This window comes from Hyla sarda, chromosome 10 (genome assembly GCF_029499605.1).
Source record: "Hyla sarda isolate aHylSar1 chromosome 10, aHylSar1.hap1, whole genome shotgun sequence".
NCBI lineage: Eukaryota > Metazoa > Chordata > Amphibia > Anura > Hylidae > Hyla > Hyla sarda.
The window spans coordinates 59287337-59307294 of record NC_079198.1 but is presented as its reverse complement, the minus strand read 5'-3'; the positions used below and the strand labels follow the sequence as shown (position 1 = coordinate 59307294).

At 39.6% G+C, this 19958-nt stretch overlaps 1 protein-coding gene across 1 annotated transcript in view; it reads left to right on the top strand.

The window, feature by feature from the left end:
• CACNG6 (calcium voltage-gated channel auxiliary subunit gamma 6) overlaps positions 1–11226 on the top strand; it is a 203130-nt gene extending 191904 nt beyond the window's left edge. The window contains exon 4 of the mRNA XM_056542869.1: positions 7107–11226. Coding sequence (XP_056398844.1) covers positions 7107–7333 — 227 coding nt within the window. The 3' untranslated portion in view covers positions 7334–11226. The remainder of the gene's footprint in view (positions 1–7106) is intronic.
• Positions 11227–19958: the final 8732 nt, after the last annotated feature.

Below are 19958 nucleotides of genomic sequence, written 5' to 3'. Positions count from 1 at the left end.
TTGGTGATCTGATCTTTTGGAGACAGATGCGCTTACACACAAATTGAATTAGTTTTTGTAAAAAAATTTCAAACATTGTGTGGTTTATTATTTTTGAGAAGAATGTCTTTGGGTGGTCCACCGTCCTGGATTATAGAGTCTTGTGAACTGTTGGATATGCGCTTGTTCTTACACAAAGGTATTTCTTTAAAACATTTCTAAAATTTTGTTGTTTTTTGGAGGGGATTGTGAAGCCCGGGTGTGTACTGGTGCATCAGCCAACTCCAGGCTGTTTCCTTCAGGCAATATATGGGTTCCTGATGCCGCAGAGGTGGGGCCTGGGTCTGGAAATTTCACATTTTTGAATAGCGGGTGCTACCTATGAGAAAACTTTGACAAAAATGTCATATATTGTGTTGTTTTTTTTTGGGGGGTAGGGATTGTGAAGCCCTTGTGTGTACTCTTGCATCAGCCAACTCCAGTCTGTGTCATGCAGGCAATATATGGGTTACTGATACTGCAGGGGTGGGGCCTGGTTCTGGAAATTTCTAATTTTTGGATAGCGGGTGCTACCAATGAGAAATCTTTGACAAAAATTTCATATATTGTGTTGGTTTTGGGGGGGGGGGGGATTGTGAAGCCCTGGTGTGTACTCTTGCATCAGCCAACTACAGGCTGTGTCATGCAGGCAATATATGGGTTACTGATGCCACAGAGGTGGGGCCTGGTTCTGGAAATTTCAAATTTTTGGATAGCGGGTGCTACCAATGAGAAATCTTTGACAAAAATTTCTCATTGTGTTGTTTTTGGAGGGGGGATTGTGAAGCCTGGTGTGTACTGGTGCATCAGCCAACTCCAGGCTGTGTCCTTCAGGCAATATATGGGTTACTGATGCAGCAGAGGTGGGGCCTGGGTCTGTTAATTTCAAATTTTTGGATAGCGAGTGCTACCAATGAGAAATCTTTGTCAAAAATGTACTAGTGTACTAGTGCATCAGCCAACTCCATGCTGTGCCATTCAGCCACTAAATGGTCTCCTCTTGCTGCCAACATGTCCACGCTATGTCATTCAGTAACTATATGGTCTCCTGACACTGATGCCACCACCAGGCTCTGTCATTGTGCTGCTTTGGGGCAGTGATTCTAAGAGCGATGCCGGTAATCTGCATGCTATTCTGAATAACAGTATTATTTCACTACCCCAGCACACTCCATAAGCGTTTTAGGACACAGCAAAGTGTTCTATACCCCTATAGAGGCTGTATGTAGGCTAGAAATATCCTTTTTTAATATCGATTCGCCGCGAACAAATTCAGATCGAAACAAACTTTTAGGGAAAATTCGGCGAATCGGCCAAATCAAATTTTTGAAAAGTTCGCTCATCTCTATTTATAACGGGTCTTTTAAGAGAGCAACTATATAGTGTGAAAGGGGCCTTAGCGGTTACTGTCACATTAAGTGATACGTGAAACATAGTAGCTACATTCTCACTTGGTGGGAAAATGATACCTGGTGCCTCTGAGGGTTCTTCTTGCTGCTAGGCCACTGCCTTTACTAAGGAATTCCTCCTGATCACCTATTAATTGTGGAGTTTCAGGCTTACACTCTGACAACGCTTGAATTTTTCCTGATCATCATCTCCTTAAAGCATTCTTGGCGTTATAATTTTTTTAAAAATATATATATATATATTTTAAGCTTTTTAGATGGAAGTAGAGGTTTTATGTGCAAGGTGCTATTTGAAGAAAATCAAAATGTAAGAAAAAAACTGCAGCAATAAAGGGGTTACACTAATCACTAAACTGCTGCTGCTGCTAGTGTTGCTGAGAAGCTGAAGGGGAAAGCAAACTAGAGCATTGTAGACATACAGCAGTAAATGCACTGCTATGTACATAAAGGAAAGCTACATTATAAGTGGTCAGAAATATGATGCAATCCTTGATTTACCTTTAAGAAACAATGTAGATCATTTTCAGCACACTGAACAATCTGTCTCAGCATGCAAATATACGGTCCACAATTTCTCAGGTTTACTCCCTCTCTCTCCTGCACAGAGCTCATGCTAAGCCCCAACCCCATTTTCTGTGTACTGTTTTGCTATGTTTGCTACTAGAGACAGATATTCCCTTAGAAAAATCAGTGGACAGTAGATTACATGAAAGGAAGACACCTAGTGGCTATGACTTTAGAACAGTTTTTTGGGGGTAAGAGTAATTTACAAATATGTTAAAAATCACATTGGCTATCATATGGGAGGAAGTTGTTTTGAACAAAATTTACCATTTAAGAGTACCATCTCCAGCACATGCTTATCATTCAATAATGCAGAAACTCAAATACATTTCTAATTCAACACAGTTTTGCTTGCTCTGCCACTTGGCATCACTACGTGCAGGGGGAGGGTAAATATAGACTTTAATTTATGGTTTATTTTTAACTGATCCAGTCAATTGTAGATACTTCCCCTTTTTTCTCCAACCCTTATATACACACCTCTGATGCACTCTACTATGGCCTTTGGCAGAGTTCCAAAAAAACATCTCTTTAAATATCCTTTAGGATCCTCAGGGGCTATTGGCAGAATACTCTGTATCTCATTACAGCTGCCTTTTTGAACTTTGGCTGCTCACAGCACCCTCCAGGCTCTCCACTATAATCTTTCTGCCAACCTGCCAACATTTAAAGGGTTACTCCGGTGGAAAACTTTTTTTTTTTTTAAATCACCTGGTGCCAGAAAGTTAAATAGATTTGTAAATCATTTCTATTAAAAAAATCTTAATCCTTTCAGTACTTATTAGCTGCTGAATATTACATAGGAAAATCTTTTCTTTTTGGAACACAGAGCTCTCTGCTGACTAGTGTTGCTCACGAATATTCGCAATTCAAATATTATTCGCGAATATCGCATATTCGCGAATTTGCGGATTTCGCGAATATAGCGCTATATATTCGTAATTACGAATATTCGTTTTTTTATTTTTTTATTTTCTTCACAGTACACATCACAGTGATCACCCCTCTCTGCTTCCAGCTTGTGTGGTGTAAAGAAGGCTCGCATATGCTACTTTTCGCATATGCGAATTTTCGCGTATGCTAATTTTGTGTGTTAATATTCACATATGTTAATTTTCGCATACGCAAATATTCGCATATGCGAAAATAAAACGAGAATATAACGAATATGCGAATATTCGCGAATATATGACGAATATTCGTCCATATATTCGCGAATATTCGCAAATTCGAATATGGCCTATGCCGCTCAACACTACTGCTGACATCATGACCACAGTGCTTTCTGCTGACATCTCTGTCCATTTTAGGAACTGTCCAGAGCTTCATATGTTTTCTATGGGGATTTTCTTCTACTCTGGACAGTTCTTAAAATGGACAGAGATGTCAGCAGAGAGCACTGTGGTCATGATGTCAGCAGACAGCTCTGTGCTCTAAAAAGAATAGAATTTCCTCTGTAGTATTCAGCAGCTAAAAAGTACTGGAAGGATTAAGATTTTTTAATAGAAGTAATTTACAAACCTGTTTAACTTTCTGGCACTAGTTGATTAAAAAAAAAGTTTTCCACCAGAGTACCCCTTGAAAGGCTAGCTCAGGCTTAGACTTCTGTATACTCTTGCAACAGATCTCAGCACATGCCATACTGCGCTTTGTACAAACACACATCATTTGGAGCCAGCCACACAATTTTATTGATGCACATAAAATATTGCATTAATTTAAGTACAGACCCCCCACTTGAAGCATATTCAGCTGTTAGATTACATGGGAGAGGACAGCCTAGTTACTGTAAATTAGAAGGATAGAGGAGCAAACAAATTTATAGTGTCTAACTGCTAAAGGGGCCAAACTGTGCTGGACTCTAAAAGCTGAAAAAAGCATCTGGTGGACTCCAAAGCCTAATCTGCATATCTTTTAATACTTTGATTGAAAGCTCAGTGTTGGAAGGGCCAATTGACTAATGAGAGGTATATATGGATTCGGGTTCAAAAGCCCCATACAGCCATGCCCTTACTATATACCGTAAAAACCTGCTGACAGGTCCGCATTAAGGATATGCCATCAATGTGTTTATCTCAGAAAACTCTATTAACCCCTTAACAATAATTGATGTAAATGTATGTCATGGTGCTTGCGTCAAGCATGGCAGGTCCCAGCTGCTATCAGCAGCCAGGACCTGCAGGTAATGGCGGACATCGGGGATTGCGCTGATGTCCGCCATTAACCCCTCAGATGTCGTGATCAATACAGATCATGGCATCTGCGGCAGTGCGGTACTTTAAATGGATGATCGGATCGCTCAAAGCGCTGCCGCGGGTATCTAATCATCCAGCATGGCGTCCGGAGGTCCCCTCACCTGCCTCCGGCCATCTCCAGGGGTCTTCTGCTCTGGCCTGAGATCGAGCAGACCAGAGCAGAATATCGTCGATAACACTGATCAGTGCTATGCCCTATGCATGGCACTGAACAGTATTAACAATCAAATAATTGGTATAATTGGTCCCTTAACCTCTTAAGGACTCAGGGCGTACCTGTACACCCTGAGCCCGGTCCCGGTGTGAAAAACAGGGTCACACTGGTCGGTCCTAGCTGCTAATCATAGCCAGAACCCTGGGCTAACAGCGTGCGGCATCGATCATTGTGCCGCACGCTGTTTACCCTTCAGATGCGGCGATCAAAGTTGACCGCCGTGTCTGAAAACGAAAGTAAACACTTCCCGGCAGCTCAATTGGGCTGATCAGGACATCGCGATAAAATCGCGATGTTCCGATCAGCTGGGACGCAGGCGGAGGTCTCCTTACCTCTCTCCGCGGCGTTTGATCGTGAGCTACAGGCTTGAGCAATCGAGCCCCTATCTGACTGATCCCTGCAAAGCTATGGCTTTGCAGGGATAAGCATAGGAGATCAGTGTGTGCAGTGCTATAGCTCCCTATGGGTGCCTAAAGGTCATTTAACCCCTTCCCTAATACAAGTTTCAATCACCCCCCTTTTCCCATTTAAAAAAAAATTGTGTAAATAAAAATAAACATATGTGGTATCGCCGCGTGCGAAAATGTCTGAACTATAAAAATATATCGTTAATTTAATCGCACGGTCAATGGCATGCGCGCAAAAAAATGCAAAAGTCCAAAATAGTGTATTTTTTGTCACTTTTTACATAATGAAAAAATGAATAAAAAGCGATCAAAAAGTCCGATCAATACAAAAATGGTACTGATAAAAACTTCAGAATGCGGGGCAAAAAATGAATCCTCATACCAGCCCGTACACGGAAAAATAAAAAAGTTATGGGGGTTAGATGAGAATTTTTAACATATAAATTTTCCTGCATGTAGTTATGATTTTTTCCAGAAGTACGACAAAATCAAACCTATATAAGTAGGGTATCATTTTAATCGTATGGACCTACAGAATAAAGATAAGGTGTTATTTTTACTGAAAAATGCACTGCGTAGAAACGGAAGCCCCCAAAATTTACAAAATGACATTTTTTCTTCAATTTTGTCGTACAAAGTCACTGCAAAGTAGAATTGGTGGCACAAAAAATAAGCCATCATATGGATTTTTAGGTGCAAAATTGAAAGCGTTATGATTTTTAGAAGGTGATGAGGAAAAAATGAAAATGCAAGAACTGAAAAATGCTGAGTCCTTAAGGGGCTATGGGGACATAAAAAATATTAAAATAAAGTTAAAAGAAAAAAGTTTAAAAAATTTGAAAAATCCCCTTCCCTAATAAAAATGTAAATTGTCCCTTTTCCCCAATTTTACTCCCAAAAAGCGTAAAAAAAAAAAATAGTAAACATATTTGGTATTGCTGTGTGCAAAAATGTCTGAATTAATCCTAAAAACTAAAATTGCTGCTTTTTTGTCACATTTTATTTTAAAAAATGTATAAAACGTGATTTAAATGTTTCATGTACGCAAATGTGGTATTGATAAAAAGTACAGATCACGGCACAAGAAATTAACTCTCATACCGCCCCATATACAGAAAAGTGAAAACATTATAGGTGGTTAAAATAGGGCGATTTTAAACATACTAATTTTGTACAAAAAATTTAATATTTTTTAAAAGCAGTACAATAATAGAAAAGTATGTAATTATGGGTATCATTTTAATCGTATTGACTCACAGAATAAAGAAAACATGTCATTTTTCTTTAATGTGTACAGTGTGAAAACGAAACCTTCCAAAATTTTCTAAATTGTGTTTTTCATTTAAATTTCCTCACAGAAGAAAAAAAATTTTTTTTAGGGTTCACGATATACATTTTACGTAAAATGAGAGGAGTCAATACAAAGTAAAATTAGTGACGCAAAAATCAAGCCCTCATATGGGTCTGGGGATGGAAATATAAAAGAGTTATGGATTTTAGAAAGCGAGGAGGAAAAAACGAAAATGCAAAAATAAAATTGGCCTAGTCCAGGGTATTCCAGGAAAAAACTTTTTTTTTATTTTTTTATTTTTTTAGATCAACGGGCTCCAGAAAGTTAAACAGATTTGTAAATTACTTCTATTAAAAAATCTTAATCCTTCCAAGAATTATCAGCTGCTGAAGTTGAGTTGTTCTTATCTGTCTGGAAACAGTGCTCTCTGCTGACATCTCTGCTTGCCTCAGTAATTGCACAGAGCAGAATAGGTTTGCTATGGGAATTTGCTTCTACTCTGGACAGCTCCCGAGATGCGAGTCATAAGAGAGCAGTTAGATAGAAAAGAACAACTCAACTTCAGCAGCTCATACGTACTGAAAGGATTAAGATTTTTTTAATAGAAGTAATTTACAAATCTGTTTAACTTTCTGGAGCCAGTTGAGATATATATATATATATATATATATATATATATATATATATATATATATATAAAGTTTTTTTCCTGGATAAACCCTTTAAGGTCAAAATGGGTTTGGTCGTTAAGGGATTAAAGTTTTTGGGATTTGTTTAATATTTGGGATTTTTTTTACTTAGTTGTGCCTATTCTATTTATCACTCTCTTGGTTTTATAGGGACTAAAAATGTTTTACATAGAGGGATATCATGAGAAACAACATTGTGCACTGTAATTTATCATTTTCTAATTCTCTTCCTTTTTTGCTGTTAACTTGTGTTTTTCAGGTGTATTTGTACTCATCACTATGGTAATATTTCATCAAGCTGTCATCTGGCTAATGGGAAGCAACCACAATGTGAAGCTAGAATATGAGTATTCATGGTCTGTAGCCTGTGCAGCAGCAGCTGGAGCCATCTTGATATTCGGTGGAATATGTTGCATTTTCTTGGTATTGCCATCACTCCCCAAAAAACCATGGGAGTACTGCATGAAAAAGGGGAGTAGTTCATAAAACAAGAACTGGAGATCACAATTGCTTAATATCCTAGCACACAAGCTAGAGAACATTCACACATTGCCGGGTTCCCAACAGTAACGTCCTTCGCAAAATGAGGACAGTTGTTTGTTTACGTCATTGTAATTTTATTCACCTGATCCAGAGTAAAAGTCAGTATTCAGACTATGGGGTTTGTAACAAAGGAAAAAGAAGGAGGCTTGAACACAAGGACAGACTATTTTTATCATATTTTGGACTGGATGTTTTTTTTTTTTTTTTGTTTCCCCCTTTGTACATAAGCTTTGTAGCATCCAGAACTCTGTCATGGTATTTTATTTGGGGAGGGTTATTGTATATGGTGGTATATTATATTGTGCTATTAAAAGTTATTTTTATTCCGGTGATTGTTTGCATTTAGCTACGCATATATATTTATAGATTATAATCAAATCTCAATCTTTTATGTAAATATGAGCTGGTACTTTGTGAACCTATGTATTCTGCATGTAAACCAAAGAAAAAGACAGGTACATTATGATGGAAAAGGCTGTGGTTTTGAGAAAGAAAACTTTTTATATTGGAACAGATTAGTAGACAACTAGGTTACTCTTAGAGAAGGAAGGAAAAGGGAATTGTCGAAGGGCCTAGAGAAAAGATATAATTGCATTCAAGTTGTGGACCTCATAAAATATACAAGACACAATATAAATACATGCCATTTAACCTCTTAAGGACCAAGGACGTACCAGTACATCCTGAGTCAGCTTCTGTTCTATAACGCGGGACCCGTGGCTAATAGCGTGTGGCACTGATCGCAGTGCTGCGCGCCATTAACCATTTAGAGGCGGCATTCAAAGTTGATCGCCGCATCTAAAGTGAAACTAAACTACCCCCGGCTAGCTCAACGGGCTGTTCGGGATCGCCGTGACATCGTGGCGTCCCGAACAGCTGTAAGACTTTTTTTTTTCACTTTTTTTTCCTCATAGGATTGCAAAAAAAAGTTAAAAAAAAAGTTAATAAAGATCATTTAACCCCTTCCCTAATAAAAGTTTGAATCACCCCCCTTTTCCCATTTAAAAAAAAGTGTAAATAAAAAAATAAACATATGTGGTATTACCGCCTGTGGAATTGTTGAAGCAATCAAAAAGTCCGATCAATACTAAAATGGTACCGATAAAAACTTCCGTTCACGGAGCAAAAAAATTTGCCCTCATACCGCCTCACACACAGAAAAATAAAAAAGTTATAGGGGTCAGAATATGACAATTTTAAACATATACATTTTCCTGCATGTAGTTATGATTTTTTCCAGAAGTACAACAAAATCCAACCTATATAATTAGGGTATCATTTTAATCATATGGACCTACAGAATAAAGAGAAGGTGTCATTTTTACCGAAAAATGTACTGCGTAACGGAAGCCCCCAAAAGTTACAAAATGGTGTTTTTTCTTCAATTTTGTTGCACGATGATTTTTTTTTTCATTTCTTCGTAGATTTTTGGGTAAAATGGCTGTCATTACAAAGCAGAATTGGTGGCGCAAAAAAAAGTCATCATATGGATTTTTAGGTGCGAAAATTGAAAGAGTTAGGATTTTTTAAAGGTAAAGAGGAAAAAAATGAAAGTTCAAAAATGGAAAAACCCCTGGTCCTTAAGGGGTTAATGGTTTAATGCAAAGTGCCAACAACTGACCAACTAGTAGTTTAAAATGTAGATGGTAAACTATAGCTGTGATTTACTGCTATATTAGATTTGATTTGTCATATTCTTCCAGACTGTCAAATCACTAAATCTACTCAAAAGAGCAGCCCAATTCACCAGTATTTCCTCGTATCTTCCTGTCCAGGGTAGCCTCTGTACAGGGTGTGAGTAGCCTGAAGCTGTAGTATTAGAGTTCGAGAGGTACAGATGATGTGTGAGGCTTTACAAATACAGTGGTCCCTCAACATACGATGGTAATCCTTTCCAAATGGACCATCGTTTCTTGAAACCATCGTATGTTGAGGGATCCGTGCAATGTAAAGTATAGGACAGTGGTCTACAACTTGCCGACCTCCACATGTTGCAAAACTACAACACGCAGCATGCCGGGACAGCCAATGGCTGTCCGGGCATGCTGGGAGTTGTAGTTTGGCAACATCTGGAGGTCCGCAGGTTGAAGGCCACTGGTATTGGAGGTTATACTCACGTGTCCCCACCGCTCCGGACCATCACCACCGCCCTGGATGTCGCCCTCCATCGCTGTCGCCGCGTCCTCGGGATGTCACCGACGCTCCAGCAAGGCCTCTGCTTCCCCGGCATCCTCGCTCTCCGTTACTGCCATCACGTCGCTACGCACGCCTCCTATTGGATGATGGGACGGCGTGCGCAGCGAAGTGATGACGACGATGGAGAGCGCCGACGATGCAGGGGATCCCGATGAGGATGGCCCGGAGCCCCGAGGACAGGTAAGAGACCCTCACCGGACCACACGGGGCACTGTAAACGGCTATCAGGTGGCAGCTGAAGCAGTCTGCGCTGCCAAATAGCCGTTTATGCAAAGGCCCCGGCATACAAAAGCATCGTCTGTTGATGCTGCCTTCAGCATGCAATGGCCTCTGAGAGGCCATCGTATGTTGAAATGATGGTATGTCGGGGCCATCGTAGGTCGAGGGGGGGGGGGGTCACTGTACTTTTCTTGTACATCCAGGTCTCAGTGGCTTTTGTATTTTCCATGATATCAACTTAAAAGAATTCTCATCTTGGCTGTTACTGTTTCTTAAAACCCATGAGGTGAGGCTCCCTGTGCTTTTAGATATAGACTGTGCTAATTCAGTCTTCATTCCACTGGAGTTTTATAACATTAACCAGAGTTTTGTACACAGTACTGTCAAAGGCTCTGGAGAAAGAGCATTTTGCTGCCTGTGTGGTAATGCTAACGTCTACTTAGATTATACAAGTCCATGAATGGCGTACTCTGCTACAGCTTAAAATAACTCACTACCACTTTTAATTTGTCTTCTTCTGTACCTTAATGCCTGGAAAGGCAGCTTAGTTTACTTAAATGGTCACCACTATGAACAGTAACATAATACACCGGTTTGGGAATATCATTTTGATGTAACAACAGTTTTTGACGGCAAATGGTCCCAGGTGTCAACAATAGACACCACAAATTCCAAAGAAGACCTAGAATCATATATATATATATATATATATATATATATATATATATATATATATACAAATAGAAATGTGGGTTGGCTTATGATAATTTTTGTCCATCCTCTGTGTGTACCATTTTAAAGTTTGCTATAATTCTGCTATGCATGACCAGGAAAAGTGGCTAAGCATTTGTAATGCCAATCTAGATGTTATTTTCTGTAATAAATTATTATTAAACTATTGATTATAAAACTATAAACATTGAACATCCTCACTTCAGTTTCCACAATGACTGAACAGTTACATGCACAGTGATGATCTTGACTTATAGAACTTCTTCACTAACCAGTAAGATGATGCGTATATGAAGGAACATCAGGCAAAAAAAAAGAAAGAAATATTGCTCCGAGAAGAAGTTGTTGGAATCAAGCTAAAGTAATGATGATATAAAAGTAACTACAATATTAGAGCAAAATTATAAGTTTATTAGGAAAGGAGGCTCTGGTACTCTTTTGTGAAAAACAAAAAACTGATTTGACTCTAAAGACAATATGGTTTCGGTCCACAGCAATTCAGGTTTTTTATTCATGACACCACTGCAAATAAATTGACCGGCTGTCGCGGACCGGCTGTCAATGACAGGACACATAATAGGTGTCATGACATCAAAATTTCCTTTTACTAAGTGCCTGGAAATGGGAGCGGTATGTAATGAAAGTGCCACCTGTGTCTGGTTGGTGAATAAAAAAAAACGTGGAAGCTGCTTGTGCTTATCAGTAAATCAAATTGTTGTCTCTGCTGGTGACCTGTCTGGGCCATCATATAATCTCTGTGTGCAGACCAACACATAATCTCTGGGAATGATGGACAATTCAAAACGAACCACCTATTTCTCTCAGTCAAGTGGTGCACTCCCTCTCAAAGTCTGTCAAGTGGAAATAATGTCTTTGAGTGCATCATAGCGGCAAGTCTAGTAGTCAACAGTCTGCTAAGAAGTACACTACCAAAAGTAGCCTCAGAAAGGTTTTTTTTTTTTTTTTTTATATAGGCCAGTTGTGGACTAGTGTTGAGCGGCATAGGCCATATTCGAATTCGCGAATATTCGCGAATATATGGACGAATATTCGTCATATATTCGCGAATATTCGCATATTCGTTATATTCTCGTTTTATTTTCGCATATGCGAATATTCGTGTATGCGAAAATTAGCATTTGTGAATATTAGCAAATACAAAGTTAGCACAACCGAAAATTCGCATATGCAAAAAGTAGCATACGCTAATTTTCGCATATGCGAATTTTCGCACGCCAGTCTCACACAGTAGTATTAGAGCCTTCTTTACACCACACAAGCTGGAAGCAGAGAGGGGTGATCACTGTGATGTGTACTGTGAAGAAAAAAAAAAAAAAAAAAAAACGAATATTCGTAATTACGAATATATAGCGCGAAATTCGCGAAATTCGCGAATTCGCGAATATGCGATATTCGCGAATTATATTCGAATTGCGAATATTCGCGAGCAACACTATTGTGGACGCCCAGACCCAATGTCTAGTGTCAATTCAGCCTTCAGTGACTATACCTGTAGTCATTTACATATCTGTCTTAACTGCATGCCGAGTTTTGCAGCAAACCAACATTTTTACCTGGGTGCATTATTTGGTGGTTTTTCCACAGGATAGTAAATGAATACCTGATGGGTGGCACACCAAACTTTGGGGATTAATGAGGTCCTTTCATCTCAGTTCTACTAGCTGCAGACTCATTTAAGAGGTAGCATCACTTGCACATGGCTTTCTCAATTGAGGTTTATGAAACTCATAAAAAGAGCTTTGTAAGGCTGGGTTCACACCACGTTTTTCAAATACGGTTACCGTATACGGTTTTCTGCAAAAAAAAAAGTATGGCAAAAACCGTATGCAACCGTATACAACCGTATGACTCCAAATTAAAATGTATATGTTTTTTCCCCTTAAAACGTATGTGCGGTTCTATCCGTTTGCATCCGGTTTTGCCAATGGTTTTGCTATTTTGTTGGAATTAGTTTTCCAGCATTTTAATAAGGCTACTATTGTTCTATTGAAATTCCAAAGGATGTGGGAGTGGGATGTCTGGGATGAATTCTAGAAAGATCTGCGCATGTGTCAACTCCAAAAACGGATTAGAAAAACCGTGTGCAACCGTATTCTGAAATTCTGTGTACGGTTCTCATAGACAACAATGTTAAAAAATATATGGTTCGCATACGGTTTACACCACCGGAGGCAAAAACGTGGTCGACAGCGTTTTTGCCTACGCATGAAAAATCGGCAAAACCGTATCCGAGGCAAAACGGATGCAACCGTACACAACATTTGGAATATGGTTTACAATGCATTCTCTATGCATACAGTTTCGGATACGGTCGTATAGGTTTTCTTGCGGAAAACCGTATACGGTAACCGTATTCGAAAAACTTGGTGTGAACCCAGCCTAAGTTTGCTCCTTTGTTCACCTCACCTCTGATGCCTCCTCTTATCAGATATTCATGGTATGTTAACATGATAGGAAAACCTCTTTAGGCCTTTCAGCAAGCTAAAGTCTTTCAGAATAGATTGTGAAATGGCCTATTGCTGCTGATTGTCTGAAGTTCACAGGCAAAGAACTGATATCCCCTGCCAATTCCTTGTTTCATTCTTGAATTCTTCACAGTTTGTACCAGTCAGAATGACAAAAAATAAATAAAAAATTAAGGAATTATGCATAATGTTTCCTGGATATATTTGGGAGACATTATGCATAATTCCTGACTGGTACAAACTGTGAAGATGCTAACTTTAATAACTGTTCCTATTGCTTTGTCTCCAAACTCCTTAGACAAGAGCAGCAACTTATTTGAAAACAATATACTGTTATAGTAGCCCATTGACAAAAAAGGGTTTTAACTGTATGATCATATTAAAGATATTTATACTGCTACTAACATGACATATCTTGGAAAGTGCTAGAACTGTGCAAACCTGCTCCATCCCCATTGGTGGCAATGCAGTCCATGTGGAATTCCACCAAAATAATGAACACTCTTTAAGTGGAGTCCCAGAGATAGCAGCATTTTATATTATATAATTCTATATATAGCACACACAGTATGTGCAGTGATGTACAATCTAAATCTAGATGTTGTCCTTGGTGGTATTTGAAGCTAAGACACTAATGCTGCAGGGGTAACAGTACTAACCACTGAGCCACCGTGCTTCAAAGTTTTTCTACTTTTTAGTATAGGGGGCCCCCACACTCCTTCCCATAGACTTGCATTGAGGGGTCATGGCCTGATGGCACAAGGGAGCGTGGCCAAGCACCACAGCGTGCACACAGCTTTCAGAACTAAATGTTCCGAACGCTGGCCAGTGGAATACCCCTTTAAGTAAAGGTCCAATCCATTAGACCCTTGAAACATAACAAGAAATTGGAGAAAAACATTAGAGCCTTGAAACATAACAAGAAATTGGAGAAAAACGCATATTTCAAGGCTCTTTAATAGGTTAGGCACTGACTCAAAGGGAAAATGTGTACAATGTAATAGCCTAGTGTGGTCATTTTAGGCAGAAGGGGCTTGTAATTATTATTTTTTTAATTCCTGCACAATACCCTTTTAATGGTTGAGACTGTACAATAATAGAACTGCTCATTCTGCAGTAATACTAGGCGCTGCTTTCCCGCAGGTTTCAAAACATGCTCTTCAGGGCAAGCTCCCTATAGAGAATATGAATCAAAGCTAAATGCTGGAGTAAGCATTCTTAGAACTATATTTTTGAAAAATGATCTTATCTAAGTAGTGTGGGATCTAGATGAAGACTGGTTAAAGCAGGAAAATCATATCCGTCTTAGCTGAAAACTGTTAGAGAAATAGTTGCGGTCTCAGCCAGGCTCTGGTTACATGTTGCAGGCCAGTAAACAGGTTCCATTTCCTTCACTGAAGTCCTTCTCCCTATGTGTGCAGCTTGTCACTGCTTGTTTAACCCCTTAAGGACCAGGCCCAATTTGGCCTTAAGGACCAGGCCAATTTTATTTTTTGCATTTTCGTCTTTTCCTCCTCGCCTTCTAAAAATCATAACTCTTTTATATTTCCATCCAGAGACCCCTATGAGGGCTTGTTTATTGCGTCACCAATTTTAATTTGTAATAACATCACTTATTTTACCATAAAATGTATGGCGCTACCCAAAAAAATATTATTCATGTGGGAAAATTGAAAAGAAAACCGCATTAGTGCACTCGGCTATCTGAGCACTTACTATTCCACCGTCCATGAGTAAACCTTCTAGAATTAATCATTGTCGAACTGTAAATTAACAAGTGCTGACTTGTACCACTGTATATGGGTATGTCTGCAAATACAGACCTATTGGAAGTTGGTTTCACAACTACTATCTAATATCTGTTCATATGATGGTACTTTAACCTGGTAAGGACCAAGGGCATACCTGTACGTCCTGGGTCCTTTCCCTTTGTATAATGTGGGGCTACATGGCAGCATTGATCATTGTGCCGTGTGCTATTAACCCTATAGATGCAGCGTTCAAAGTTGACTGCTGCGTCTAAAGTGAAACTAAACTACCCCAGATCAGGGGGCTGTTCGGGACCGCCACGGGGAAATCGCGGCCTCCCGAACAGGTGTAGAACACGGGGAGGGTCCCATTACCTGCCTCCTGGTGTCCGATCACCGAATGACTGCTCATTGCCTGACATCCAGGCATGAGCAGTCAAGCGGCAAAATCATTGATCAATGGTTTCCTATGAGAAACCATTGATCAATGTAAAAGATCAGTGTGTGCAGTGTTATGGGGGCTATAACATTGGAAAAAAAAGTGTAAAAATAAAGTTAATAAAGATCATTTAACCCCTTCCCTAATAAAAGTTTTAATCACCCCCCTTTTCCCATAAAAAAAAATGAAAACCAGTGTAAATAAAAATAAAAATATGTGATATCGCCACATGCGAAATGTCCACATTATAAAAAAATATATTGTTAATTAAACCACATGTTCAATGGCATACGCGGAAAAAAAAAATTCCAATAGTGTATTTTTGGTCACTTTTCATATAATGAAAAAAAGAATAAAAAGCGATGAAAAGGTCTTATCAATACAAAAATGGTACTGCTAAAACTTCAGATCACGGTGCAAAAAATTAGCCCTCATACCACCCCATTCGCAAAAAAATAAAAAGTTATAGAGGTCAGAAGATTACAATTTTAAACGTGTACATTTTCCTGCATGTAGTTATGATTTTTTCCAGAAGTACGACAAAATCCAATCTATATAAGTAGGGTATCATTTTAATCGTATGGACCTACAGAATAAAGATAAGGAGTCATTTTTACCGCAAAATGTATTGCATAGAAACGGAAGCCCCCAAAATTATAAAATGTTGTTTTTTCTTCAATTTTGTCGCACAATGATTTTTTTTTCCCGTTTCGTCGTAGATTTTTGGGCAAAACGACTGATGTCATTACAAAGTAGAATTGGTGGCACAAAAATTAAGCCACATTCAAAAAAGGACTGTCTAGCAGGATTAAAGATGTCCTGGCTACATGTGATCCTCCTTCTTCTCTGACTGAACTTATCCACCTGGCCACACTTATTGATGTGCATTTTGCTGAGAGGCAGGAGGAATTGTGCTTAGAATTGGCACCTGCCTGAACACAGAGATATCCTCGCCTGGCACCTGTGTTTCAATGTTCACGTCTACAGTTTCCTGCGCCTCATGCCGAAGAGGCTATGCAAGTGGGTCGTTCCCGTCTTACGCAACAGGAGAGATCACGACGACGAAGTGAGAATTTGTACTTGTATTGTGCTAGCCCCGAACACTTCCTCAAAGACTGTTCTCTTCGTCCACAGTATCCGGGAAAATGCTTGCACCTAGGGCATATAGGAGAGGCGTCCCTAGGTGTGAATACTACCTCTCCTCGCTTGACTATTTCAGTACAAGTCTTCGCTTCAGCCAAGTCTTCCTTCAGAGCTACAGCATTTTTGGATTCAGGATCAGCAGGTGACTTTATTGATGCTTCTTTGGTCCACAAGTATCATCTTCCTGTCACTAGCCTTGCCATTTCCTCTGTTAATGGACAAAATCTAGACTGTATGGTTCACTTCCGTACTGAATCTCTTGTCATGCAAGTGGGAGTATCACATAAAGAAAAGATTGAATTATATGTTCTGCCACACTGTACTTCAGAGATTCTTATGGGCCTTCCCTGGCTGCAACGCCATTCTCCGCAACTGGATTGGAGAACTGGAGATTATTCATTGGGAACAATCGTGTCAAAATCTTTGCCTCCAACCAGTTCTGCATAAAGTGGTTTCTCGCCTTACTCCTTTACCTGGCCTGCAGCCACCTTACCAAGATTTCTCTGACATTTTCTGCAAGAAACAGGCTTAGTCTCTGCCTCCACATCGTCCTTACGACTGCCCTATTGATCTTCTGCCTGGTACTATCCTCCTCGTGGGAGGATTTACCCTCTATCGGTTCCTGAGACCAAAGCCATGGCTGAGTATATCCAGGAGAATCTCCAAAAGGGATTTATCCGTAAGTCCTCTTCTCCTGCTGGAGCTGGTTTCTTCTTTGTAGGGAAGAAGGATGGCTCACTCCGTCCATGCATTGACTGCAGGGGACTTAACAAAATCATGCTCAAGAACCATTGCCCACTACCTCTTATCTCAGAACTTTTTGACCGTCTATGTGGTGCCAATATAGAGAGGGATATATAAAAAAAGAAAGGAGGGCAGCACCTCGTATAATCCTGTGAATGTACAGGAGATGGGTGAGCAGCTGTCTGGGAGACTCTCACCTAATGGATGCAGGTAACGATGACATAACCCCTGGTAACGGGGTGGTATTTTTGGGAATGGCAGGCCAATGGAGCTTTGACCGGAGACTCTGGCAGGAGGTCCGGTAACATGATAGACAGAAAGGAAAAAAGGGCTCCAACCAAGGGTGCTATTTCTTATGGCATATGATGAGTGAATAAAGTAAAATAAAATAAAATCAAATAAAAATACCAAGGATGGATGACTCAATGGATTTAGCAGAACTTATACCTTATTTGCATAAAAGTGGTCTGCATGTACATCCATGGGCAAGACGCGTTTCGGGTAGGATATTACCCATTCTCAATTGCAGATGTATAGTGTATTAAGGAGACGGCTCTTATTTATAGTTAAAAAGACTGCCAACAGACAAAAAGAAAGGGGGAGGGGGCGATTGGCCCGACATAGTACATGCATGTTTAAAAACAATTATAGGAAACACTAAGCATAAATACATCAGAAATTATAACGGTACAAACATGAGAGGAAAGAATGTTAAAAATTCAAGTGATTTAAGGAAGGTTATATAAGTAAAACAGTGCGGTTATGCAATGTGACCCGGATGTTAAAAGCTAAGGTTCATGCATATACGTCGTAGATTGGAATTTTTTATATCAGGTACTATTCTTTAAAATAAAACAGCTTAAAGTAAGTGGTACTACTTTCTTTATAATGTAGTTGCAATCTAATGAAGGAATATGCACTATTCACGGGAATAGAATACAATGGCTGTAGTGCCATGACTACTGTCTTTTATGAACGAAGTGAGGATGAGGAGTAGTACAGTGACCTCAGGAGATCGGTTACTAAGACTCCGCAGCAACTAGTTTTTGTGAATGGGACGTGATGACATAATGGAATTAGTGATAGCATAGCATAGAACGACCCCATATGGGGGAAACCCATGGCAACGCTTGATTACTAGTTGCGGCATGTCAAACTGACTTGGCAAAACATGAAGCCGGAAAGAAAGACTTGAAGGGTAGAGATGTCGCGAATTGTTCGCCGGCGAACAGTTCTTGGCGAACTTAGCATGTTCGCGTTCACATCGCCGGGCGAACATATGTGAAGTTCGATTTGCCCCCTATATTTTGACATTGCGGTAAACTTTGACCCTGTGAGTCAGAGTCTGCAGACACATTACAGTCAATCAGCAGCATTCCCTCCCTTCCAGACCCTCCTACCTCCTGCACGGACGCCATTTTACCCTCATTCAGCATGCTGCAGGCTTAGAAAGTGGAGGGACAGAGAAGCTGCTCCTGCTGTAATAGGGAAAGCGATAGCTAGGTTGCTGCTAGGTGGTGTATTCAGGGTCCAGTTTACTCCTAAAGCACTAGTCTAACATCTGCTTTATGACCCTAAGGACGGGAGCATTTTTTGCAAATCTGACTACTGTCACTTTAAGCATTAATAACTCTGGGATGCTTTTACTTATAAATTTGATTCCGAGATTGCTTTTTCATGACATATTCTACTTTATGTTAGTGGTAAATTTTCGTTGATACTTGCATCATTTCTTGGTGAAAAATTAAAAAATTTGATGAAAAATTAGAAAATTTAGCATTTTTCTAACATTGAAGCTCTCTGCTTGTAAGGAAAATAGACATTCCAAATAAATTATATATTGATTCACATATACAATATGTCTACTTTATATTTGCATCATACAGTTGACATGTTTTTACTTTAGGAAGACATCAGAGGGCTTCAAAGTTCAGCAGCAATTTTCATATTTTTCGCAAAATTTTCAAAATCAGAATTTTTCAGGGACCAGTTCAGGTTTGAAGTGGATTTTAAGGGTCTTCATATTAGAAATACCCCACAAATTACCCCATTATAAAAACTGCACCCCTCAAAGTATTCAAAATGACATTCAGTAAGTGTGTTAACCCTTTAGGTGTTTCACAGGAATAGCAGCAAAGTGAAGGAGAAAATTCAAAATCTTAATTTTTTACACTCGCATGTTCTTGTAGACCCAGTTTTTGAAATTTTACAAGGGGTAAAAGGAAAAAAATCCTCTCAAAATGTGTAACCCAATTTCTCTCGAGTAAGAAAATACCTCATATGTTTATGTCAAGTGTTCGGCGGGCGCAGTAGAGGGCTCAGAAGGGAAAGAGCGACAATGGGATTTTGGAGAGTGAGTTTTTCTGAAATGGTTTTTGGGGGGCATGTCACATTTAGGAAGCCCCTATGGTGCCAGGACAGCAAAGCCCCCCCCCCCCACATCGCACACTATTATGGAAACTACACCCCTCAAGGAACGTAACAAGGGGTACGGTGAGCCTTAACACTCCACAGGTGTTTGACAGGTGAGCGCCATTGAGCTTTTAGAGAGATATTTTGTTTGGAATGGAAGTCGGGGGCCATGTGCATTTACAAAGCCCCCCGTGGTGCCAAAACAGTGGACCCCCCACATGTGATCCCATTTTGGAAACTACACACCTCACAGAATGTAAAAAGGGGTACAGTTAGCATCTACACCCTACTGTTGTTTGACAGATCTTTGGAACAGTGGGCTGTGCAAACAAAAAAATTTCAATTTTCATTTTCACGGACCACTGTTCCAAAAATCTGTCAGACACCTGTGGGGCGTAAATGCTCACTGTACACCTTGTTACATTCCGTGAGGGGTGTAGTTTCAAAAA